Source organism: Prionailurus viverrinus, chromosome D1 (assembly GCF_022837055.1).
Source record: "Prionailurus viverrinus isolate Anna chromosome D1, UM_Priviv_1.0, whole genome shotgun sequence".
Classification (NCBI taxonomy): domain Eukaryota; kingdom Metazoa; phylum Chordata; class Mammalia; order Carnivora; family Felidae; genus Prionailurus; species Prionailurus viverrinus.
The window spans coordinates 11504016-11530058 of NC_062570.1; the positions used below are offsets into that span (position 1 = coordinate 11504016).

The 26043-nt window shown below is 50.2% G+C and overlaps 1 protein-coding gene and 1 long non-coding RNA gene across 8 annotated transcripts in view; one reads left to right on the forward strand and one right to left on the reverse strand.

Annotated features, from left to right (window-relative positions):
• The window catches only part of TTC12 (tetratricopeptide repeat domain 12), a 54190-nt gene extending 31019 nt beyond the window's left edge, over positions 1–23171 (forward strand). For 5 of the 7 annotated variants that reach the window (XM_047877469.1, XM_047877468.1, XM_047877470.1 and 2 more), the window contains 13 exons: positions 3429–3489; positions 3926–4114; positions 5163–5232; positions 6076–6164; positions 8225–8393; positions 13835–13927; positions 14925–14985; positions 15779–15916; positions 16385–16483; positions 16936–17004; positions 19357–19458; positions 20711–20810; positions 21743–22895. In XM_047877469.1, the coding sequence (XP_047733425.1) occupies positions 3429–3489; positions 3926–4114; positions 5163–5232; positions 6076–6164; positions 8225–8393; positions 13835–13927; positions 14925–14985; positions 15779–15916; positions 16385–16483; positions 16936–17004; positions 19357–19458; positions 20711–20810; positions 21743–22275 (1773 nt within the window). In that variant the 3' untranslated portion in view covers positions 22276–22895. Of the gene's footprint in view, positions 1–3428; positions 3490–3925; positions 4115–5162; positions 5233–6075; positions 6165–8224; positions 8394–13834; positions 13928–14924; positions 14986–15778; positions 15917–16384; positions 16484–16935; positions 17005–19356; positions 19459–20710; positions 20811–21742; positions 22896–23002 lie in introns of those variants that run through there. The other 2 variants (XM_047877473.1, XM_047877472.1) reach the window with 2 other exon arrangements.
• LOC125176298 (uncharacterized) overlaps positions 1–26043 on the reverse strand; it is a 39426-nt gene that overhangs the window by 2694 nt on the left and 10689 nt on the right. The gene's annotated exons all lie outside the window — the stretch shown is intronic.

The following is a 26043-nucleotide window of genomic DNA, read 5'->3' on the forward strand; positions in this document are numbered from 1 at the left end:
CTAATGACATTACGTCTCTTTTCACGTGCTTGTTGGCCATTTGTATATCTCCTTTGGAGAAATGTCTCCAGATCCTTTGCCCATGTTTTATTAGGTTATTTGTATTTTTATATTAAATAAACAGTACCTTATATATTGTGGATACAAGTTCCTTATCAGATAAATGACTTTTCAGATATTTTCTTTCATTTTTTGTGTTGTCCTTTAACTTTCTTGATTGTGTCCTTTGTAGCACAAAAAATTTTTAATTTTGATGGGAGTCTAAATTATTTATTTTTTCCTTTGATTGCTTATACTTTTTTTTTTCTTTTTTTCAACGTTTATCCACCTTTGGGACAGAGAGAGACAGAGCATGAACGGGGGAGGGGCAGAGAGAGAGGGAGACACAGAATCGGAAACAGGCTCCAGGCTCCGAGCCATCAGCCCAGAGCCTGACGTGGGGCTCGAACTCACGGACCGCGAGACCGTGACCTGGCTGAAGTCGGATGCCCAACCGACTGCGCCACCCAGGCGCCCCTGATTGCTTATACTTTTGATGTCTTATGTAAGAAACCATTGCCTAATCCAAGATTTACTTCCATGTTTTCTTCTGTTTTATGACTTTAGCTCTGATTTTGAGTTAATTTTTAGATATGGTGTGAGGAAGGGACCTAATTTTATTCTTTTGCATGTGGATATCCAGTTATCCCAGCCCCATTTGTTAAAATGACTATTCTGTCTCCTACTGAATGATTTTGGCACCCTTGTCAAAAATCAATTGATCATAAATGAATGGATTTATTTCTGAACTCTCCATTTTATTTCATTGATCTATGTCTGTTCTTATCTCTATGCCATATTGCCCTAATTCCTATAGCTTTAGTAGAATTTGAAATTGAGAAGTTTGAGTCTTCTAACTTTGCTCTGCCTTTTCAAGCTTGTTTAGTTATTCTAGGTCCCTTGAATTACCATACAAATTTTAGGATCAGCTTATCAATTTCTGCAAAGAAGCCAGATGGAATTTTGATGGAGATTACATTGAATCTGTAGATCAATTTGGGGAGTATTCCTATCTTAACAATAGTAAGTTTTATGATCTATGAACATGGGATGTCTTTCCACTTAGAAGATATTATGTTTTTAAAAAAGAAATTGACTTCTATTGTACATTTTAAGAATTCTTTGCTTTGTTGGATTTTAATCCTAAAAGTAATACAGGCTTATTCTAGTAAGGTCAAATAATAAAAAAGTGGAAGAACAAAATGTTAATCCTCCCTTCTCCACCAAATTCTATTCACTCGTTCATTGAGTTAATTAATTCACTTAGCCAACATGTATACATGCTTTCTGTGTCTCTGGTACTGTCCTAGACAATAGGAATATAGTAGTGAACAAGACAAACTCCTTGACTAAATGGAACTTACATTCTTGGGATAGGTGGGGCCGGGAGACAGGAACCAAATAAATAGATGTGTAGTATGTTGGATGGTGATAAGTGTTATTGGGCAAACAAAATCAGGAAGCAATGAAGGTGAGATTGGTTTTATATGGAGTGGTCAGGGAAGGCCTCTCTGAAGGAAGGGAGGGAGTGAAGTGAGCAAGCCATGTGGATACATAATAGAGTAGTGGTCCAGTTAGCAGAATAGCTAGAGAAGAGTGATAGGAGATGAGGTCAGGCAGGTGAGGGGGGTATGGTAGGGGACTAATTCCCTATGCCTTCCAGGCTTTTGGAAGGATTTTGGCTTTTACTGTGAGTGAGGTGGGAGCCATTGGAGGGTTTTGAGGGAAGGAGTGAAATGATGTGACTCATGCTTTAAAGGATCGCTCTGCTGCATTGAGAATAGATCTTGGCCTAGTCAGAAAAGAACAGAGAACTAGTTAGAAGGCTAAAGCAACAGACTTTGCAAGTGAGATGTAATGATGGCTTGTATCAGGTTGGTGTTGAGGGAGGTGGTGAGAAATGATGGGAATCTGGATATATACCAACAGTGAAGCCAAGAGCCATTGCTGGTAGACTAGATCTAGGGTTAAAAAGAAGTTGGACACAGCTTCACTGTCCTAGTCCTTTTGGGCTGCCATATAGGAACTACCAGGGACCAGGAGGCTTAAACAACAAGCATTCATTTCTCACAGTTCTGAAGACTGGAGTGTCTAAATCAAGATACCAGTAGATTTGGTGTCTGGTGAGGCCCGCTTCCTAGTTGACAGACAGCCAGAAGGGTTAGGAGAGTGCTCTGGGGTCTTTTGATAAGGGCACAAATGTCATTCATGAGGGCTCTACCCCGATGACCTAATCACCTCCCAAAGGCCCCACCTCCAAGTGCATCACATTGGGGGTTCAGTTTCAACATATGAATTTTGGGGAGACACAAACACTCAGTCTATAGCAGTTACCATGTTTGATGTGTATACTTCTGTCCTGCAACACTATTCTCTGTTTTAATGTGATGTTTTTTCTTCAGTTCATTTCTTAGTCCTAATCTTCTAGATGAGCCTTGAGCTTTCAAGATGTCTCAGAACCACTTTTTTTTTTAGCTTTTTTTCTCAATGACTAGGCCATTCTTGATAACCCTGAGGACAGTACTGCTCTAAACCCAGTAACATGCCCCACGAACTACAATCTGTCTTTTCTCCAGAAACTTTTTAGAAATTTCTTCACTGAGAGCCCCTCACTCAAGTTTTCTTGCGACCCTTATATGGCCAGTGAGTGGACCCCTTCCTGGCTGTCTTTGCAGCCCTGTTTATTTAAATATGTACTTCTCAGGGCGCCTGGGTGGCTCAGTCGGTTAAGCGTCCGACTTCGGCCCGGGTCACGATCTTGCGGTCCGTGAGTTCGAGCCCCGCATCGGGCTCTGGGCTGACAGCTCAGAGCCTGGAGCCTGCTTCCGATTCTGTGTCTCCCTCTCTCTCTGCCCCTCCCCTGTTCATGCTCTGTCTCTCTCTGTCTCAAAAATAAATAAACGTTAAAAAATAAATAAATAAATAAATAAATAAATAGGTACTTCTCTTTTCCTATTCCCAAAAGTTTCTGTCAACAGTGTCTAGCTTCATTTATTTCCTTCCTTGTGGGCATATCTGACAAGTAGCCTCCCGTTCTCTCTCAGTGCAAATATCATATCTAAATTTTGCAATTACCTTATGATTAATCCTATTCCAACCAGACATAATCCATGAGAATTTAGGACTAGCTATTTTTCCATCACAGGCTGTATCTGACAACACTACTTTTTAAAAATAAACTCTGAAATAATACCTCTTGTCCCACAGAACCAGAGAAGCCTAAACAAAATGTCAGACGCATGCTGTGTTCCCCATGCCTACCTCCTACGCTGGGAGCAAGAGGAGGCTGGGAGGAAATAATGAAGCCAAGCCTTGTGGTACCCAGTGCCTTTCCTAATAATCACCTTTACCCCTGACCACTCTTCAAGGTCGTGTTTCTTTTTTTCCAGTCTAGAGAGTGTTATCAGAAGATCTTAGAAATAAACCCCCAGCTGCAGACCCAAGTGAAAGGTGAGAATGTTCCTGCTGGTGTCCTTAGTTTGAATTCCACTTTTGCTTTGTGCTCTGGCCCTAAGGTGCCTTCCACTCCTTCTCTGCTCTTGGCCTCAAAGCCACATCAAACCCTCACTGTTAGCAGGCTACCCCCTTCTCTTTCCTCTGTTCTCCCACTCAGACCTTTGCCTTCCTCCTTTCTACAACCATTGCCCCTTAGAAACCTTCTAGACAAGGCAGTAATGTTGTCCTTGAATCCCCAAGATGGTTTAAGATTCTGGGTATAGACTGTCCACCCTTCCTAAAATTTTCCTTCCTGAAACCAGGTAAGAATGATTTTAATGCTTCATGCTCTCAACCTCCCATCCTCAAAAACGCAGCTTTTTGCATGGTGATGTTGATTGTTGGAGTTTTATTTGGTTTCTTTCCTTTGTTTTCCTTCTTGTTTTGCTAGAATACCTCAATCAAGTAAATCTCCGGGAGAAAGCAGATCTTCAAGAGAAGGAAGCCCACGAATTGCTGGATTCGGGAAAGAACACGGCAGTGACAGTCAAGAATGTCCTGGAGACTCTCTGCAAGCCTGATCAGACCCCCTTGTTCTATGCAGGAGGGATTGAAATCCTGACTGAAATGATAAAGGATTGTAAGCCGGAGACGCGTATGGCCTCGTGGATATAGTTGGTGTAAAGGGGCAGTTGAGAGGTCAGCCCTGATGAGGCAAAGAATCTCTGTGTCCCTTCCTTCCACAGATACTCAAGACATACTGTGATGTGGGGACTAAACAGGGTGTGCAGGAAATATACCCCCGCCCCAGCTCCATCCTCCCCCAGAGCATGCATGTGCTCAGCACATACGCAGTAAACACCCTCCACGCAATAAAGCACAGAACACACACACACACCGCATCTGTTTACATCACATACACACACGCCACACATACTCCCCCCTCCACACATCATACACATACCTGCACACCTGCTGCATATCCCACGCGTACCCCACGTACACCCCGAACACCGTAGACTGCCCTCACAAATCTCCCAAACGTCGAGGAATGGAAGACCCGATTCTGTAGGATAAACTCTAAGGTTCATCCCGTTATGTTTAATGGCTGCCTGGGACACGTAGTTTCAGAGCAAACATGAGCTCTCCTGCTAACGAGAGCCGTGCTGTTCTCCTTCACCAGTTCTCGTAAATGTTGCCATTGGGGCTTACGCCACTTTTTGACTCAGTGACAGGATGCCGTCTGTACAACGAGGCAGGATCTCTGACCTCCCTTTAGCATATGATGGAAGACACTCAAATGCTCCCTGCAGTAGTTTCTTGGAGGTTTTAGGTTCTCTAGAGCCTAGACAGAGCTTCAAAATAAATATTCAAGAGAGGTGAATATGCTAGTTCGTCCCAGAGGTTAAGCAGCTCCTGGAGACTCTCTAAAGATCATAAAATGACGAGTTGTCAGATAACCCACGAGGCCACGCAGGCTCGGCTCCCCTTCTCTGAACAGGACGTCCCTTCTACTGGGGCAACAAGTGGCTGATGACAGCCATAGGTTTCAGAAAGGAAAGGTATTTGTTTCCACCCAAACCGTTAATTTGGTGAGCTTGACATTCCATGTTGGATTTCTCACTGTCCGCTAGACCTCAGCCAGACAGTTCAGGAGTCTGACCCGGTTTTTTATGAATTTGTTCCAGGCCCAGAACAGACTTTATTCAGAACACACAACGGATTCAGTGTCATCGGCGAGAATGAGGTCATAAGAAGGTAAGGGTGTTTGTAAATTCAGCCAGCAGTAGAGCTAGGAAGGACAACCAGTTTCCCCCGAAACCCCTGCCTGCACAGGCAGTGGCTTCACCGGGTGGCCTGACCATTTAGTCAGTGTTGGGGGCCCCTGGGAGAGAGCGGTGCTGCTCCACGGGCACCTCTTGGGCCTTGTGCCTCGGGTGGTTTGAGTTACACCACAAGCAATGACCGCAGAGAGAGAAGGGGTCCGCAAAACTTCCCGGGTCCCTCCAGGCACTGCAGAGCCTGAGAAGTGACCATCTTTTCCTGGTTTCCCACCAATGTTTGCAAGATTGCTATTTGTTCTCTTCTCTTGGAATTTGCTGATCGCCTCAAGAAGTGAGATCAGCTGGGTCCTGGCTGATCCCATTTCTAATTTTTATCTGAAAAGAGATCCATATGGAAGGAAGTGGATTGCTAAATGTTATTTTATTTTTATTTTATTTCCTATTTTGATGGTTTGGGTGCAGTCCCCCAGGCTAAGGAGGACACTGCTGTGGGCTAGACTCACTGGCACATGTTTGCATGTGTGAGGAAGCCCATGGACCCTCAGTGGCCTGCTGGCCCACTACAGTTCACCGGTCACCGTGCAGCCATCGCCCATGGCCGCGGCTCACCAGCCTCCCTCTGTGCAGCCCCGACTCCTCGGCCTGCATGACTGTTCTGGAGCTCTCTGCCCTCCAGTCCTGGTGACCTGCGGCTCTGGGCTATAACATGACTTTCTTAAACCCACATTGGAGAAGTCTGGAGGTGAAATAAAACCAACTACAAAGAAGATCAGTACTGCTTTCCAGTTTTAATATCGCCATCCTTTGTCTGTTCTAGGTGCTTCTCCACGGCAGGGAAAGAGGCAGTGGAAGAGACGGTCTGTGTGTCCGTCCTCAGACTCTGGCAAGCAGTGTGCGCTGGGAACGGTAAGCCAGGGTGGTCACTGCTCATCACTGTTAGCGTACTGTTGATGCGGGAGCGCCGCGCTCGGGCGTGATCCTGGCCGGTCCCGAGGGAGCTGATGTTCAGACCTTCCCCCAGAGACAGCATATCGATCAGAGGCGAGGCCTGCAGTAGAGTCATGTCTCTGCCACCCTTACTACTGCCTTGACGGTGGACACAGTCACTGTCAGCATACTGAGAGGTCTTATCCCCTCTGCCCTTTGCAGACTCATGACCTCAGCTCCTGCTCCACGGGCACCCCTTGGGCTTTGTGCCTCGGGTGGGGACGGAGATGTTCCTTTCCTGTCCACCTAAAACTACGGTTCCTTTTGGCTGACCGTGGTACCCATTTCAGCATCCTGAGATTTTCGGTTGTCCCTGCTAGCATCTTGTGACACTGATTCGTGTGATAATGAGACAGTAAAATGCTGCAGGGCTTTTATTTACCATATTAACATTTATTTACCTTTTTACCTATCAGCATCTTCTGGGGTTCATGAAGTTTCTGCACAATCTCTCTTACCCCTTTGTAATGTAGTGAATGTAAAAAAAATTTTTAAGTGTTTCCCTCATGTTAAAAAAGTGGTGTTTCCATAGGGAAAGGCCCGACCTTGGACAGAAAACACTGAAAATGGGAATAGTGATGCCTGGGTCTCCTTTTTGCAAGGCTTCTGTGGGAAGCCAGCAGAAGAGTTCGTGGGTGCAATTTGCAGACCATGACATGCTGAATATGGGAAAATAGGATTTTTTCCATTGATTTAGTAGAGCCAGGGAATCATCAGAAGTTGAAGAAGACTAGAGAATCCGGGGGACTCTTTCCTGAAGGGAATTATGCTCAGACTAATACCATCATCAAGGTGCCTTGCCACTCCTTAGGATCCTGCACTTGCCCCGGGGGGTGGGGGGCGATCTCACATTCCCCCACCACAGGAGGGTGAGAGAGGCAGGGCTTGGTGGCCGTGCGTTTACTCAGGGCAAACCAGAGATAGCCCTCCCTCCCTGCAGCCCTGATTTCCTCAGCACGCACCTACTTGGGTTTCTGTGAACCTTGGGGGTCACATTTTTCTTTGACATCAGAAGAAATATTGTCAGACACAGCCTGTGATGTAAACGCTCTATCAGAGCCGTGAAATCTTGGGGTACCCAACTCAGTAAATACAAAGAAGACTTTAGAAAGGACAAGGGGGTGCTTACAAAGTTAAGGACAGAGACGGGTGTCCGTGATAGACTGTTGAGTGGGAGACAGAAGCCAATTACAGGATAGGATGGGTCATTCTCTAATGTTATTCACAGGAGAGATGAGCACAGCTCCTTTAAGGAGTGAGCTCACCTGGAGGGGTCCCAAGATGAGGGAACCCACATTTTCAGCTTTTGGATTGTTTGCAATGAGCTGCTTTTCCAGTATGAGAAAAAATATATAAACTGCACAAACTCTGCTCTCTTTTGTGGCGAAGTCTCCACTCCAGCCTGTCCCTCTGCTTCCTCTCAAATTCATGTACCTGGCTAGAAAATGAACCAGGTGAAAGGGGGCAGATCCCTGCCAGCACTCTGGAAGTCACTTACATCTCTATTAATCAATGTCCTCACATGACACCCCAGTTTTCTAGAAAGAACCGGTGGTTCCTCTGGCCACCATATGAAAACTGACTGTCTAAACATAGCCACAGGTAGGCTGATTCTTGTCCCTTTCCTCACATCCCAAATCCCGCACACCAAGGAGCCTGTGACCGAACGTGTGTGCCAGGCCCTGTTCCGAGCACCATCACCGACTCACTCACTGAACCCTCCTAACACCTCGGCCACGTTGGCTGTCTTCCCCATTTCTCTGATGAGGAAACTGAGGAACGTGGGAGTTGATGACTCAGCCTCAATCGTTTCCCTGGCCATCGGGACCCGGCGGCCTGGCTCCAGAGCTCAGGCTCTTACACTTTATTACTCTGCCTCTCAAATGAGGGCAGAAGAGCTGGTTTGCCCGTTGGGATGGTGGCAAATGACTGGTTTGACCGCTGTCATGTGCCTGAGATGCCCGTCCCCTGTCTTGCAGAGGAGAACCAGCGCCTGCTGCTGCTGCGCCCCCAGATGGGCGGCCTGCTGCCCTCCCTGCTGACCTCCCGCGTTCTGGGCCTCCGGAAGCAGAGCCTGGCCCTGCTGCTGCAGCTCGCCAGGACGGACCACGGACGGAGCCTTGTCGTCGGCCACCTTGACCTGACCCGGTAGGGCTCTGCTGGCAGGGTCTTCTCTGCGGCTTTTCACACGGTCACCCGCCACGTTAAGACCTGCCCGTCCCCCTTCCCACACCATCCGACACGGGACGACCTCCCGTCTGAACTTAGCACGTGGGCAGTTGCACCTCTCTGAGCCGCCTCTGTCTCACAGATATTAGAGACGGCGGAGATGGTAGCCCCTCCATCGGGACTGGGCGTCCAGCCCTAGGGCCGGCCGTGGGCCCCTGCCCCTTCGGCCTCGGTGCTCCATCTACCCTCTTTTTGCCTGAACTTCTTCCATTCCTGTTTGTGGTAACTCTGATTTTGCATGTTCTTCAAGCCCTTCCGGAGCAAGGTAGAGCATAAACAAATCAAACACGTCTCGAATACTCTTGCGCGTAGGTCTGTCCAAGGCGTCCAGCTGTAGAAACAGCATGTGCCTCTCCCTTATTACACCTGATAAAAGAAACAACTGAACCCCAGTGATTCTGTCCAGTGCTTTTCAGTCGAAATATTACCAGTTTTTCCATGCAAAATTCTCATTTTCTCTATGAAAAGAGCTGCATGTTGGCGATTTCGTGTCGTTCAACCCAGTGGAAGCAGGAGCCGTGACGACAGCTTGCTCTATTCGTGTTTCACACACCGTCTAAAAATGAGTTGGCTTCCGATTCTTCTCACTATCATTACCTCACCTTCTCTCTTCTCAGCCTGGGAGGTCGGCGAGATCAGTGTTATGACACCATTTCACAAATGGGGCAGGAGGAGCTGCCTCAGAGAAGCAGGGAATCTCACCCCGCCGTGTCTCTGCAGGCCAGCCCTCTCTCCGATCCCCGGCCAAGCTGAGGCCTCCGGGGCCCCTCCCCGTGTGGGGAGGACGTCTTCTGTGCTCAGGACCAGGTGGTTATTGAGCCCCTCCCCGTCCCAGCCCAGGGGCAGCCCCCATGGCTCACAGGCAAAGGCAACCCCCCTGAAGCTCAGCCCACACAAGCAGATGGATCATTGGAGTTAAGTCCTCAAAAGCACGTTTCACGTTTCACATGACTGCAGTCATTTCCTCAGTACCTTCCTCATGGTTTTTCATTTGGTTTTGGTCTGAGTAAGTGTAGCTGAGTTGTCGTAAGCCACCCCCTCCCAGCTGTCTCTGAATTGCTTGAATTGTAATTTGAATTTTTCCATTGTTTTGGAGAGTGGCGTTTATGAGCATCTCACACAGTACGGCCTAGTCCCCAGGCTGTCCAAGACACTCAGCTTCTTACCTTCTGCCCACTATTAAACCGGAAAGAGATGGAATGTGTTCTCTGAAATGAAGGGAGACGGTTCGGCGCAGGACAAGGAGGCACCCAGGTCCCATGACCCTCGCAGGCACACATACCACATTCCTCTTCACGTGCTTTTCCCCAAATGAGAAGTTGGAGCGACAAATGTGCTCTGACAGGCACCGAGCGAGGGCTCATATCACTTTGTGCAAAGCACTGGGGTTTTCAGTTCAGCAGTCATGACCCCAGAGCCTCTGCTCGTCTCCTTCTATTCACGTGGCCCAGGAAAGCTGCTTAGCCTCCACGCACTCCGGTGTCTCATCTGTATCACAGACTAACGATGAAGCTTAACAGAAGTGATACACGTACGCCGGTTACAGTTTTCTCTGCAGCATTTTACACAGCACTTGGCCAGGAGACGCTGGTCTCGTTTACCTCGCGTAACAAAAAAGACTAAAGATGGCAACACCAGTTCAATGACTTCAAGATATCCGGGTCAAGGTCTCTGTCCTTCTCTTGACCTTTCCCTCATGGTCCCACGAGGGTGCTGCAGCTCCAAGTATCACATCCCTTGTTGAGACAGGTTAATAGCAGCTAGGATCTGTCCCATTTATCAAGAGAAGCCACTCCTTATTTCTGTTGGATCAGGATTGTGTCCCATGCCACTCCTGTGGGCAAAGTGGCTCCAGGAGAGTCAGGTAGGATAGAAGGGGAGAGCAGCGTATCTGTGGGATTAGCCACCAAACGGCATCTGCCACAGTAAAGAAAGGACTGGTGGGGTGCCTGGGTGGTTCAGTTGGTTAAGCGTCCAGCTTCAGCTCAGGTCATCATCTTGCGGTTCGTGGGTTTGAGCCCCAGGTCAGGCTCTGTGCTGACAGCTCAGAGCCTGGAGCCTGCTTTGGATTCTGTGTCTCCCTCTCTCTCTCTCTCTCTCCCCCTCCCCTGCTCGAACTCTGTCTCTGTCTCAAAAATAAACACGAAAGAAAGGAAGAAAGAAAGAAAGAGAGGAAGGAAGGAAGGAAGGAAGGAAGGAAGGAAGGAAGGAAGGAAGGAACTGGAGTCATACCTGACACATGGTGTGGACTCAATAACTTTTAAAAGCATTTTCATTTTCTCTCTTCAGGGTCTATTTGCTCAGGGTCCTAAACTGAGGTGAACGTGCATTTGTTGGTTCACCAGAGCATTTTCTGACCTGGGGTCCACTATAGGGACAACTGTCTGTCAGCAGAGCAGAAAATCTGCCATCCAAAAAGGAGACAGGAGGGAGGAGAAAGGACCGCTATGTCCTTACTGGATAATGACTCCAGTTAGGATGTGTGTCTTGTCACATGGAGAGGAAGTCTTGTTGTTCACATCTCTCGAGACAAACACCAAGGTGAGCCAAGACTGCCGGCTCCACTTCTGTGCATTTCAGCGTCGTTTTGTCCATCCTCAAGACTGAAGAAAACAGAGTTAAACTGATGAGTGAAGACTCTGAACTAACTGTAAAATCCGTAATTTCTGATAGCAGGAACACTAGAACACTCTTCTAAGGAAGTCGGGGATTTGCAGAAGCTTGGAGTTACCTGGGACCACAGAAACAGTCCAGTCCAGCCCCATCCAGTGCCGCTGTCCCCTTTGCGGTACCCCACTGTGGTCTGTGTGTGATGCCCTCCAGGGAGGACTCCAGCATTGTCATTGTATTCTTCTCCATGTGATTAGGACGGGCGCTAGAGCAGCTAGTAGACTGGGAAACTTGCCCCAGCCAATTAGAGGATGCAGATCTCACCTCCCAGGGCATCCCATCCTGTTCCAGGCTAGTTCTGACTGATGGAAAGCTATCTCCTTGCACTGGACACAAAGTGCCTGCCCCATTCCACGCTCCTTACAGGGAGGCCTTGGTCCAGTCTGTTGGAGGCCTCCGGACCGCTTCAATTCTCCCACTTTCCAGTGTTTGCGGCATCTGAAGACACTGATCTTTTCCAGGTTAAGCATCCTGGTTTCCTTGACCATTCTTCAGATTATTTGACTTCCAGACCCCTCCTGGAACGAGCTGCTGAATAATCCGGTGGCATAGATGTGGGTGGCTGGAGTCTACTCCTAAACCCCAGTCCCCAACCTGATGGTCCCTTTTCTGCCTCTGTTGTTGGCTGCCCCGTGGCACTGGGTCCTGTGGATTGCTGCACTCTTCGTGAAACTCCAGCACGTGGCTGGCCACCCCTCGTGGCCCTCCTTCTGCCCCCAGGCTCTTCCTTCCTGGTTTCCTTGGCAAACTCCCCTTATGCGGTCACCCTTGCAAATCAGGGATCCTACTCTTGGCCCTCTTCTCATTCATGGCCTCAATTATCACATACAAGTCCCTCTCTTGAGTGCCAGAAAACCCTCCTCTGCTGCCGGACATCTTCCATGTCAACACCACAGGCATCACTAGGTTAAATCACAAGTGGTTCTTCAAAGCAGACCCTCTGCCTGAATTTCCTATCTTCATAGGTGGCACTTCCATCCACCCAGTCGCTTAAGCCAGACTCCTGAGGGCCCCTCTGGGTGGGAAGATGGTATATTGTCACTTCTCCCTCTTCCGCATCCCGGGATCCTTCCTTAGGGCTCTCTTCTGGCATCTGTGAGCACCCCTTCTAGGACTTCACAAGGGCCTCTCTCTTCCCAACTGTGTGTCTCGCCCTGCCCCTGCCTCAGCGAATCCCCCCATCTTTACTGTCTGGACCATTCCAGTTCTCCCCCCGTTGGATCCCCTGTCTCCTGTACGGTGGGCTCCAGTCCTGCCTCCGCCATTCCACCATAGGGATTTGCCTCCGATGCACATCTGTTCTGTTATGTGCCTACTTAAAACTCCAGAATGACTCTCTACGGCCTATAGCATTAATTCTCCAACACCACGAAACACAGTGCTCGGGAACTCCCTACACACTTCACTAAGACACAGCCTCCGCCAAAGACCGAGAGGCCCACGAAGCTGCCTCCCCCACCATTCACCAGCACACTCGGCAAAACCTAGGCCCGCGGGTGAAGCACAAATTGCCAGCAGGACACAGAAGGCGCAGCACCCCGCCTTGCCGCTCACTGTCCTGTCCTGGTGCCGTAAGCAGCAGCTATGAACTGCTGGCGTCCCCACGTGTGCCCCTGCCGTTTTGTGCCTCACCGTCCTTGTGAATGCCATGTGCTCTGCTTGTGATGCTCTGCCCCTGTCCCCATGTGCCTGACACAGAGCTGAGACATTGTCTTATTTCCTTGCTGCGGCCCCAGAACCCACCACACCGTCTGGCACTTTGTCATCAGTAAGTGATGTTGCTTGAATGAACAAACACAAGTGAACACTGTACTTTCGGGGGACAGCCGACATGCCCTCTGCTCTCTGAAGCCTTTATCTCCGTCCTCCCACACCACATGCCAGGTAGACACTGTGCCCACTTTACATGCATCTGTTTCTAACATACCACCTAACGCGTGTGTCACTGTAGGGGACCAGGTGCCCAGCACTGTATCCCTGCACTGAGCCCAGCACCGAGCACACAGTAGGTGGTTAGTGCGGGTTGGCTGGACAGATGACTCCTAGCGGTGCCAGCCAGGCCGTTAGGACAGCCACAGATTGCATTAGCTTTTTTTGGCAGCTGTAGCACACTGTTTGTTCATCCTGGGTTTGCAATCGGCTAAATGCCCTTGAATCTTTCACATGAGCCAGGTCTGAACCAGGTCTCCCAGGTCTATTGCTCATACAGAATTTCCAGCTCTAACGGGAGGGCTTTGAATTTAACCCTATTCAATATCATCCGACATATTCAGCAGCCCGTCAAAATCTTGTTGAAACCTTACTCCATCCCCCACTTCGTTAGGGGGCCCTCCCTCCCACTTGAGTCGGCAGCAGATTAGGAAGCATGCCACCTAGATGTCACTTATGGTGATTGAAGTTGGCAGAGGTGCCAGAGATTCCGTCCCAGTTGACATCTGATAGTCAGTGAACTTTGGTTAAAACTGTTCAACCCTCTGGGAGTTTAAGTGGCAGAGTCATCCCCATAGGAAAGTGTCTGTCTCTTTGGGGTGGGCAGGGAGCTGGGCTGCTCAGGAGGACATAGTGAGGCCACCTTTCAGCTTATGTGACCCAGACGCAGACTCCTTTCTGGCCTTTTTGTGAGGTCTCCTTGTTGGGGATGCTGTCGGCTGGAGGACAGCCTGCTCTGAGGTTGTTCTGGATTTTTGCAGATTGTTGGAAGCCCTGGTGTCCTTTCTTGATTTCTCAGATAAGAAGGCCAACTCTGCTATGGAACTGCTCACAGACTTGGCTCTGGAAGAAAGGTAATTTTTATTTCCAGAAACTGACATTTCCTTTTCAACATTTGTAAAACTGTCTGATCTTTAAAAATATGCAGTATGCAGGGAGGTTTGGCCAACTGAGCATCATAAGATTCACTGAGTAGAAGAGCCGCTGCCTTCCAAGCAGGGGGCTGTGGCTGGCCCTTCCAGTCCCCCCTGCCTGCAGGGGGACCCCCGTCCTTCATGGGTCTGGAAGCAGTAACAGACTTAAAAAACGGTACCTCTCACAGTTTACAAAGCTACTGTCAGTTGGAGAAGCTTCCTTCCCTTCATCAGTGCCCATTCGGAATGGCCCAGCAAATGTGTGTTGAATGAGTCTGAGAATAGAAAGCAACCTGCCCTTGGGTTCTCAGTGGCATTGTGGGTAATCCCCCCTCCCTCCAGTTAGCTGCTGGGGAAGACAGCAGAGGTCTTCAATTTTCATAATTCTTGGGGGTTTAAGTGCATCTTTGGTCTGTTTTTAAATCTCACAAACTTAAGGGTGTCTTGCTTAGCATGGTCCTATGATGAGAAAGAGCTGTCTGTGCCCACAGACAGGCCATGGCATGGGCCAGGAATGTGTCAAAGCCGCTCTAGTAGGAGCAGATGTGTGTGTATCTGGGCCCTCCTCACCGCTGTGCAATAAACATGCTTGCTCTGTGTTTCCTGTTTGCACGGCCCACAGAACCAGGGGAGGGCCGGGCTGGTGGTGAGTGAGCTTGGCAGAAATCGAGGGATTCCAGCAACTTCCGCACTAAAAGAGTTACCACGTGAGGTCTGCTGTTTAACGTCAAAGGCAATTCTCCCGACTTAGAAAAATTAAAGCCACATTACATACCCAGTGACATTTTTTTTTTTTGGTTCAGAATAAATCATCCATGCATACTGCACATCACACGGTCCCTGAGCCTGTGATACTCTGCTCCCTTACCCAAGACACCGTATTTCTGTTATAGTTTGTGCAGTGTAGAACTAAATCGTGGGGATGTTTTCTCCACAGATTCCAAGTCTGGTTCCAGGCCAACCTTCCAGGTGTGCTCCCGGCACTCACAGGTGTTCTGGTGAGCAAGCCCGCATTTTTCGCACCTGTGACAGACATTCGCAGACGCGTGAGCAGAGCCGTTTAAACACAGTTTACGCTCCAGAACTCCTGTTGTCTCTCGGGTTGATTAATCATTTCTTCACAGCTGGAATTGACACAATTCTGTTATCACAACAAGTGCAGTTGGGACAGGTGGGGAGGGCCTATGGATGGGGCTCGAGTGCCGGGGAAAAGAGGATGGGTGTGGACTGTGTCTTAGGTGGAGGCAGAGAGAGGGTGTCAGCTCCGGTCGGTCAGTCCCCTTCTGACCCCAAGGCTCGTCGTAAGTACCACGGGCAGCCGTGTCCCTGAGTGGTGGTCATCCCCAGCGGGAAGGCAAGTAGTGATTTGAGCTGATGAAGCAGGACATAGCAAGGTGGGGTCCTCCTAGGACAGCATGCTATGACTGGACCCTGTGCCATGGGAGTCACCAAAGTCTCAGGGGACCTGAGAGCTTGCCCATATCCCTGTATTCCACGCACATGGAAATGGAAGCTCTGAGAAGGGACGAGACTCACCCCAGCCCTCCCAGTGGGTTGGTGGAGTCACTGAGATGAAGCCCCAGGCCTCCCCATCCCAGGCTAGGGTGCTTTTGGGTCCACTGCCTGTGTGCCTCCCTCCATGCTGGTGCCAGGTGGCCCCATTGGTGCCCCTGGGTGACATTCCGCAGTCTGCTTCCCAGGCGTTTTGCTGAGTGAGGGATGCCCCTAGAGATTGCTCTGGCATCATTTGCCTGCTCTCTGCAGACTTTCCTTCTCTTGGCTCATTCTTAGAGGAGAGAACCTACAATAACCAACACGTCAGCTCTTTGCCAGTGTATTGCCCTCATGGGAAACCTTAGTGCTGAGGCTGCCGTCCGAAGACAGATGTGTGGCTCTGAAGAGTTCGGGGATGCCTGTCTGGGCCTCATGGTACTGTGACTCTTCCGTTCAGAATGTAGTCCTTTACCTGCTTTGGGAGCAGTGGCTTCTTCTTGATTAGCCGGCTTTTCCAAAAATTCTTTTTGAGGGGGCTGGAGCCAGTGGCTTACCCCTTCTACAACCATAGATTTTATGGGTGGCCAGCCTTAAAGAGCCTCCATCCACCCTGGAGAGTTTGGAGGACTTTCCGGTGGAGTTGGCTTGACTGCCCACTCCCCAGTTTAAACATAGGACCGGGCCGAGCCACAGTCTCATGGCTCAGGCACCAGAGATTCCTTGCAAGTCTTCTCCACTAACACTAATTCACGGAACTGGTCTCTGATCTTCCACCATCTCCTAGGGTCACAACACTGACAGTTCAGGGCGCGTGAGTAACTAAGATCACTGCCAAAGGGATGAGGTGGCCGTGAAAAGCTGCAGGGCAGAAAGGTCACTGATCCCTTTGCTTTGTTTCCCAAGGCCAGGTGTGAAGAGGCTGTGGACCTGTTCAGAGACGTCCTGTACACGCTCCTGGGACTTGTGATGAACTTGTGTCTTCAGTCCCCCTTCATCTGTGAGGTACGGCAGTCTTTCCTCCCTGCGGGGAGCCCCGGCACAACCCAAGCCCAAGCCTGTGCATTAATAGAACTGCTCTGGCTTTCAGAGAGAGAGTAGAAGCGGGGGACTCACACCCTGGTGGTGGGAATGGGGAGAGCAGGACGGACACTGTGTCACTCTGCTCCAGAAAGTGGACCGAGTGTCCAGGATGTGCTGAGCACAGTGCTAGGTTCTGCCTTTCCAAAGTCAAGTAAAATGTGCTCCCCGCCCTCAAGGCATTGCCCTGTAGTTAGGGAGATGAGACAGTTGTGGGAAGCAGCAAGAGCGATGGAAGAAGGGGTCGTGAGGGAAATACGGACAGGGTGTGGCCATGCTGAAGAGGGAGAGGCCAGTGCTGTTGGCTCAGAAGGAGCTCCATGGAGGATTCAGATTAACAGGCCATTCAGACCTCCTCCTCTCTCCTGTCGTGGCAGGTTTGGGCTGTGGAGGTGAGCAGAAGGTGCATGTTTCTACTCAACAGCCAGGATGGAGGGATCCTGACAGTAAGTGTCTCCCCGGGAGATCCAGAAACGGCTTCCTTTGTTGTTCCAGGGGAGTCGGTGACCGTCCAACCCAGTGCCCATCTGTGGACCCCCAAGAGTCCATGGACCCAAGTCAGGAATCTCTTTTCTGTATGGTTTGCAACTTAACAACTTCCACAGTTTAATTATACGATTTGTCCTTGGAATAGGACAAATTGTACAGGTGATGAGATTTCATTTACAATCTTTTTCCGTACTCAAGAAAGCCAGGCCTGTATTTTGAAGCCCATGATCCCAGAGGCTGTTTATGCACAATGGTTTTAGCCCCCTTGGACATGCATGCTGGGGTGGCTTTCTTATTCGTGCTTCTGACATTTGGACAAGAAAGCTGAGAAAGACCTGTGGTCAACACAGAGCATCGGGGGGACATCAGTATGATCCACAGACCATTTGCTATCATCCAAGGATGTGTTGTTTACTCACAGAAGTAATCACCCCAACTTCTCCACCTATTAGGTCAGGGCCCTAGTGCTCAGAGAAACACCTGGGTCACATCCAGCAGGTGTGGGAAACCAGTCCTCCAAGGGAGCACATACTGGAGACTGGGTCCAGGATCACAATAAAGGTTCTGAACAGATTCAACGAACCCTGTGTGGGACTAGTGTGCCTGCAACTTCCCCAAAGTCAATTCAGACAGGACAGGGTGGAGGGTTTTCATGTGGACTCCTGGAGTGCATGGCAGGTCTCCAGGGTCCCTGGAACCCCCTGAAATTGTATAGACAGTTTTGGGGGCACATGCATTTTCATGGCAAAGGCATCATGCCTTTCATCAGATCCTCAAAATAAAGACCCATCACCCCAAAAGTGGCAAGCATCACTATTGTCAGGTGCTTGGGTTTTCCAGAATGGTTTAGACCAGAGCTAGCGAGCTAACCTTTTAAGGACTCTCCTGGCCAGATGTTTCTAGGACTCTCTGCCTGTGCCTCAGTCAGGTGCTGGCCGACCAGCTTGTTGGACAGAGCAGCAGTGTCACCAAGGCCATCTGGTCCCTTGGGAGTGGGCTCTCCCCTCTGTCTTGGGCCTAACAAGAGATCTGTAGTGTCAGCTGTGGCAACATTCTGGCACCTGTAGGGAGCAGATGAGGGAAATAAGACTGATCATATGGTAATACCCATATTTATCCCTTCTCTGTAGGGAAACCTCATTGAAATCAGACTGAAAACATTAGGGAAGGAAAAAAAACCTAGAAATCCACACTGACAAAATGAACAGGCAAGAGATCATCAGTCAGTTTTTAAATAATTTTAACCCGTTTCTGGAAGATGAAGAACACCTACAAACGTCATAGCTAATGAGGCAGGGCTGAAGGAACCTCAGTACAGAGAACAGATACAGAGGACACAGATTTGCCTTGTAGGACCCTGGAGAGGCTCGAGACTCCAGAACACCAGGTGCTACGGAGGCTACAAGTAAGAGATGGGGGCCCGCATGTGGCAGTCAGGTGTCTATGCCTCTGGTGGAAAATCAGAGCTTTTTTTTCTCTAAGGGAATTGACAGGCCAGAGAAAAATGTTTTGCTTTCTAGTGTCTGGGAGTGCTACCTCTGCACGTGTCAGTCAACAGACTCCCAATAAACACAGCACACCGGAATATATTTTTATTGCTCTTTCATAAGTGTGCCCATAAATGGGCAGCTAAGGGTCACGGGACATTTCAGGGAAGCCACACACAGAAATAGAAAAAGCAAGAGAAACAGAAAAACATGAACCCAGAAGAAATAGAGATGATATAGGAAACAAAAGAAAAAGTGACGATCGTTTGTATCCTCTGAAAGATTCAAGATAACATTATATCTATAACACCTAGCTAGCTCTTTGATAAAAACAACAGCTAGCTCTTTGATAAAAAGCAAAGTGGAACTAGAAAATCATAAATGGCGTCCGCCAGAAAGCAGAACTGGCAGACAGAGATTCGGACAAGATGAAGGACAAGCTAAGAGAGAGACCCTAAGGATCAATCCAAGAAGCCTGCCGTCTAGTAAAGACCCTGCTACTCGCAGAGCACTGCAGGGTGTCGGGGCAGGACTTTCTGTGCCAGAGCTGACCTGCTCGGTTCCATGTAGAGCTGAAATGAACAGGGCCCCTGCATGCCAGGGGCCCTGTTTCCAGCCCTTGAGTCACCTGTCCTGCACCTATATAATGAACACTGCTTCCTGCCTATTCCTTGGCCGCTACATATTTGTAAAACCGAGGTGCGTGTTTTGCTCCCCACACTAATGATTGTTTTCACCTCACTAAACTACTTGCTGACTTTTAAAGGTCATCAGAATTTATGAACAGAACGATTAATGATCTTCACTTTCCGCTTCACCCAGAGAGCCGCTGGCATCCTCAGCCGCACCCTGTCTTCCTCTCGGAAGATTATTGAGGAGGCCCTGAGAGCAGGAGTGGTGAAGAAGATGATTAAGTTCCTAAAGGTAGAGCAACTTACTGGGTTACAACCACTTGCATTTCCAGGAGCGGCACAGGTTATCTGAGGGACAGAATTAAGGAGGGTTTTGTTCCATTCAGGGGCTGCCATTTCACCCCTGCCCTCTGTGAAACTTCTTGAATGAGGATTCCTTCCACCTGTCACCCAAGACAGTGCTCTGAACATCACCGTAAGATTGCTGAACAAATCCGTAAATTGTTCATTAGAAGCATCCATAACAGTTGGTGGCCACTCGAGCTTCACTTAAAAATATACAGGCTCTGTCCCCGAAAAAGATGGTTGGCGTGGCTTTCCACAAGGTCCCATGGGCCCCTTGTTTGGCTCGTGTTCTGCTGGCCATGCTTTCTCCGGCTGTCTGGAGAATGTTGGCTGTAGCTCCGCTTATGAGGGAGGGAGGGGGCAGCGTTGTTCTGGGACAAAATGGTGCTTCCGTGATCTGAGTCAGCGCAGCAGCTGAAGTAGACCCACCGGAAGAACCAGGTGAATAAGGACCCCACGGGAGGCCTTCTCATAAAACCCCAGGCTGAGCAGGGCCAGGAGGCATGCTCTGTCAGGGGGCCGCTGCTGAGGCAGGGGCAACATTGAGGGGTAGAAGGTTGGGTCAGCGTTATTAAGCTGCCACATGGACAATGACCATCACTCACCCCATGCAAGTCTTGCACGCCGCCGGAAACTGCTGATCACGTGCACACACGTGTGCACTGTGCATGTATATATGCACGTGTGCCTCTTGAAGATCCTGCATTGGGTGATTTTGAGGGTTATGAGTTGACAGTTGTCACCTCTTAAAATGATCTAGATTTGTGATGTTCTCCATGCAGGCCTGTCAGCCTGACAGCCTTAGCAAGTCATTCCCTATTCTCCAGTGGTGAGGTGACACGGTGAAAGGCGGGGGGGGGGGGGGGGGGGGCGCTCTTCCTGCCTCTTTGGTACATCTGCCAGTCAACAGCACCATGCCTTCCTCAGCCACTCACTCATAAAACCCTCTCCAGGCAATTACCCAGGTGCACATGACAGGCCCGCATTCCTGTCGGGCTGTGGGCTGTGCTGCTGGGGACGGGAATGACACCAGCCTGGCAGGGCCCGGGCCTGCTCACCGGGAAGCACCCGCCATTCTCAGGGGAACTGTGTTTTAGAAGTTTAGGAAGCCGCTCACACAGGCACAGCTGCTCGCTGGTTTGTGGCCAAGAACAATCAGAGGAGTGACTTTATTTTTCCAATTTCATTCTGAAACCCAGACAGGAGGCCAGACCGCATCACGATATGCCGTGAAGATACTAGCTATCTGCACTAATAGCCAACACAAAGCACGAGAAGAAGTGATAAGACTGGATCAAAGTAAGTGATAGTTTCCCTAGGCAAGAGCCTACATCCCAGAGGTTAATCCCGCCTCACAGCTGCCCAGGGAGCAGGGGCGAGACGTGGGGAGAGGCACTGCAGAGCCCTGTTAACCTCTCTCTAGACTTCTGCACTGTTTACTAAGATTATCTGTTTCACCCTGTTCTGGAAGCATTTAATTAGCCTTCAGCTGCACACAGGTAGCACACCCATGCTGGAGACCCTGCTGCGAAGCAACTCAAAGATGACAGGGTCGAGGCCAGGAGCCACTGCCTCTCTCCTAGTAAACTGAAATGGTTTCTTTGGGTTTTTTTATTAATTTTTTTAACATTTATTTATTTTTAAGAGAGAGAGCATGAGCGGGCTCATGCAGAGCATCTGCTTCGGCTGATCTAACACGAATTCTCTCCCTTCACGGACCTTTAGTGAGCAGGGAAGGTAGCAGAGTCGGAGGCAGCCTTAGTCTAGTAACTAAACATGGCTGCGGTCATGTACAGCGGGTGTTCCCAGCGAGGCAGCCTGTGAATGTTCTTCACACGTCCTCTGGCGTGGAAGAAGGAGCCCTTCTTTTTCATCCTGCTCCTTGCCCTGCAGCCACAGGGAGCAGGCCCGGGGCCCCCTACTCGGGGCCTTCAGATGGAGTGCAGGGGCTTAGAACGGGGACTTTAGGGAAGACAGACCTGTGTGACACATAACATTCAGCCACACAACGACTGTGTCACTCTGGGCACTGCCCTGGGCACCTGAGAAACATCAGAGATGCATCCAGGAGCCGAGGAGGTCCATAGTACTCAGCAAATACTTGCCGAGTGACCAAGTGACATGTCAGAGCTTTGGGGAGGCTCAGTGTCACTGACACTCCAGGTGCTCCTCCTGTCCCTTGCTGTTTGAGGTTCAGAGGGACAGATGCTGGTTCTCTCCCCTCCCTCTAGAGTTTGGCATTCTGCTGAGGCTGCTCAGCTCAGAGGATGAGATTGTGGTGGCCAACGCTGCCCTCTGCCTGGGGAACTGCATGGAGGTGCCCCGTGCCGCGTCTTCCCTGCTGAAGACGGACATTGTGCAGGTGCTGCTAAGGCACGCAGGTGGCGACGCCCAGAAGACAGCCGTGCAGCTGAACGCAGGGATCGCCCTGGGGAAGCTGTGCACGGCCGAGCCCAGGTATGCACCCGCTCCAAGCCGGGGTGGCCCACGTCAGTTACATCCTGGAAGACGCAGGGCCAGCAGAGGTACCATGCGGTGGCCATGTGGTGGCTGGGCCTCTGTGCCACCCAGAACTCCGTGGAGAGCCCCGGGAGTCCTGGTGCTTCCTGTGCACACAGGTGTTAGGCCCAGTAGCTACATCCCTGAGAGACCTGGGCTCTCAGGCTCCAGTGAGAGAGGGGGAAGATGCTTCTCTGACAGGCATCTGTCCTGTGCACTCACTGTCATCATCTTCCCTCCATTCCATTCTCTCCTTCTCTTCTAGCTTCTTGCCCATCTGTCCACGCATCCCTCCTCCTTCACTTTTTTGCCCGTTGCCTGAGCATGTGGGAGAATGCCCAATGAGGGCCACATTCCCGTGCTGGAGGAAACTGAAGCAAGAATGGCATGTTTAAGACAAGACAGGGCAAGAGGTCTCTGCTCTCACTGTGTGCATTGCTTCCCTTTTAGCTCAGGCTTCTGTTCTGCTCTGGCTGGGTTCTGATGTGCTGAAACACCTAGTTATCATGCATGTCTGAGGGACGGAGTCCCAGCATAGGAGAGGGGTGCCTTCCATGGACAGGGAGCAGAGCTGACTCCTTCTCTTCCAGACTAAGTAAGCCCTCTGATTCCTCCCCAGAGAGTCAGAGGGTCGACTGGGATCACATCTGAGGCCCTTTCAAGTTCTGTCTGATTGTTCAGACGGAAGGCACAGATAAAATCTTTCTTCTACAGAAAGCAAGGCACGTTAGCTAGGTTGAGCTCAAAGTGGCAACCTACTGGGGAGTCCCCGAGAGCAAGGCCCCGTCGGATCAGCCTGTCCATCTGCCACTCATGACAGTATTTACCGTGTTTTTGTACCTCCCTGAGCACCTTACGTGCTTTGATGGCCAGGGCTCCCAGGGCAACAGCTACTTCCCCTTTCTGCCTCACCAGCCAGCTTCTACCTGAGAGGGGGTGGCTCCAGGCACCATGGCATTAATGTCCTGAACTTGGTGTTCTGATTATGGCAGATTTGTCACTCAGCTGAGAGAGCTGCACGGGATAGAGATTCTCAACTCCACCATGAAGTACGTGGCTGATTCTTAAGATATGTGGCGTCTGTGCACATTTTCAGCATCACGGGACTGTGTGCTAGGGGTGGTTCCTGTGCTAATAAAGACTGTCGGAATGGCCACTCCAGAGCTGGGCATTGTTTTCAGATGTTTGCCTTCTGGTTCTCACTGATAATGGCAGAGTGGGTGTCAGGCCGGCCACGGTGTTGGAAACCACTCAGCATCCATCACACTTTCCTCCTCCTGTCCCTTCCTGCCCTGCAGGGCCTGGACGCCAGCAAACAAAAAGCCACATTTCCCAGATCCCCTTGTAAGCAATGTTTCTAGACAGGAACCAGACTCTTCCCGCCCCTTTGGCTGTTTCTGCTGGTAACATCCAAGAAACATCAAGTTTTTCGACAGCGGGATCTCAGTGTCCGAGTTCCAGCTCCAGAGTGCCCAGGGACAGTGGCAGCGGCAGTGGCAGCTTCTTCAGGCCTGGCCTGCCACTGTGCCATGTACTCTTGAATTCAGTGGGTTGAGTAGTAGGGGGAGGCTCCCGAGGCAGGGAGTTCTCTGTGATCCAGGGAATCGTTCCTGGAGGCGCCGCCTGGTGCCTTAGTCCGGCCCATCTAAGGGTGTTCTCAGCACCCTGTTCCTTGTGTCAGATGGTTTTCTGCTTCAAGTGCCAAAGCAGGGGCATCTGTTTCTGCCCTGAACTCGCATAAACATCGACATATTTGTTCCCTGAGCCCACTCTGCACTCTCGCCCCATCCCCAAAATGCACTGCACCCTTACAGCGGCCACCTCTGGACCCCAAGTCCCTAAGTGAAGAGTCTAGTGAGTGACACGACTCTTTCGCATCTCAGCACAGTCATGTGACCATCTCAGGGTAGAGAGCAGGCCCCTCATGGTATAGTGAACGCTGAGAGTCTCAGACTGGAGTTCCCAAAACTTACGGTCCTACCCCGCTTCCTGGCAGGTGCATGACTCTGGACAAGTCGCTTAACCTGTCTGAGCTTTGCAGCTTCTGGAAAAGCCAGACTAATAGCTGTCCAACCTATCACCCATGTTGCTGTCAAGCCTAAATGAAGTTTGGGAGCTAAGGGCACTTTGGGAATTACAAAGTGCTGCACAAATAGATTACCAGGGTGGACCTTGAGGTTGAGGGGACTGACTGTGGCATCAGCTAGATTAAATCTGAGGGCCCCAAGCCAGGGTAAAGCCCATGTCCCTTAAGGAATCAGAGCTGGACATTTTCCAGGCCATATAGGAAAGGAAATCCTCCCCCTCCTCAGAGTATTTATTCAACACACCCAAGAAACGATTCTCCACAAGTGAGGTAGCCCTTGGCATGAATTAAGAACTCTGCTCCTGAAACCATGATAGAGAATTGGCATTTTGAGGGGCCAAAAGGAAATCAATAGCCCTGAGACCCTAGAGCTGGGATCGGAGCACTGCCTGGGGCTGGAGTGAGCTCACTAGAGCACTGTGATGTGGCCACAGCACCATCCCCAGGGGCATGTGACAGGCTGCAGCAGAGAGGCCAGGACCTGTCCACTCAGTCCCATCAGGCAAACAAACACACTTCAAGAGGCTACTGGATTGCAAAGGGAGTCGGCGTGATGCTAACTAAGCAGAGCCCAGAGAAGAAAGTCAGAGGCCGCCAAACGTGCTGTTTTCAGAGGGAATGCAGTGGAGCTTTAAAAATGGAAAAGACTGTCTGCCTGCACAACCAGCAGGCTCCTCTCCTTGGATTCCAAGTTCAGGCCCCTCCTCCCCCTCTGGCTGCACTCCTCCGTGGCTCTTGAAAATGGCTACTATATGTGTAATCTCTTCCCCAAAGAGTGGGAAATATCAGATTATATTATTCTCTCTGCCTCAGAGTGCCTGCCAGAGCAGTAATGTTCCCCGCTTTGGAGGAAGGTCTGGCTGCCCCCGAAGAGCTCTCCCCTCTCGAGGATGGAGAGAGATGTTTTCCATGCCAGTGTTCATCTCCAGTGCAAGCCAGCCCTCCCTAACCTTGTCACCCCCAGCACACGTCACCATGCCGGGCTCCCAGGAGGCATGGAAAATACGGCTCCCACCATCCTTCCCACTCTCTGGGCCATGGCTTATTCAGGGAAAGCCAACCGCTGGTTCCATGGGCAAAGGGGTTGAGATTATCCATCCTAAAGAGAATGTGGCCATGAACAATATGGAACAGAATGACCACCCTGAGGCCACAACAGGGATGTCAGGTAACAGATGGCAAACAGCTGTCCTAGACAATGTGACGGCCATGGTCCTAGAGGTCAGCAAGGCAGGACTAAGGTTAAATGTTGGGAGGAAATAGCAGGAAAGGGCAGGACATGCCTCTGCAGGCACTTTCCTGAGGATCTGTTAACAAGAACTTCCTGGCTTGGAGAGCCTGTTTTCTAAAGGCCTTTAGAGTAGGGGCTCTTCAGAAGGCCCTGTAAGAGGAGAGAGTCATTGGAGGTGAAGAAAACATTTACTCTCCTCCCCCATATGAGAGACTCTCTCTTTATTTTGTTTTACTTATTTTTTGAGAGGCAGAGAGACAGTGCGAATGAGGGAGGGGCAGAGAGAGAGGGAGACACAGAATCCGAAGCAGGCTCTGGGCTCTGAACTGTCGGCACAGAGCCTGACGCAGGGCTCGAGCTCACAAACCATTTGATCATGACTTGAGCCAAAGTCAGACGCTTAACCAACTGAGCCACCCAGGCGCCTTGCCCGAGGAGGGACTCTTGGTCCTCACGGGCCATTGACCTGCAGGCCTACAGAGAGAATGAGAGAATGAATCATGCCCATGCACTGAGCATTTGCTCTATGCGAGGCACTGTAATAGGTGCCTAAATATCTTGCCCCATCAAAGCCTCACAGAGACGCTGTGAGGCAGGTATCATCTCCATGTGATGGGTAGAGAAACTAAGACATGAAGACAGTAAGTACTTCTTATCGAGAACCACATGGCTGGTAAGTAGGGGAGTCAGAATTTCCCTCCAGCCTGGGTTTTCAC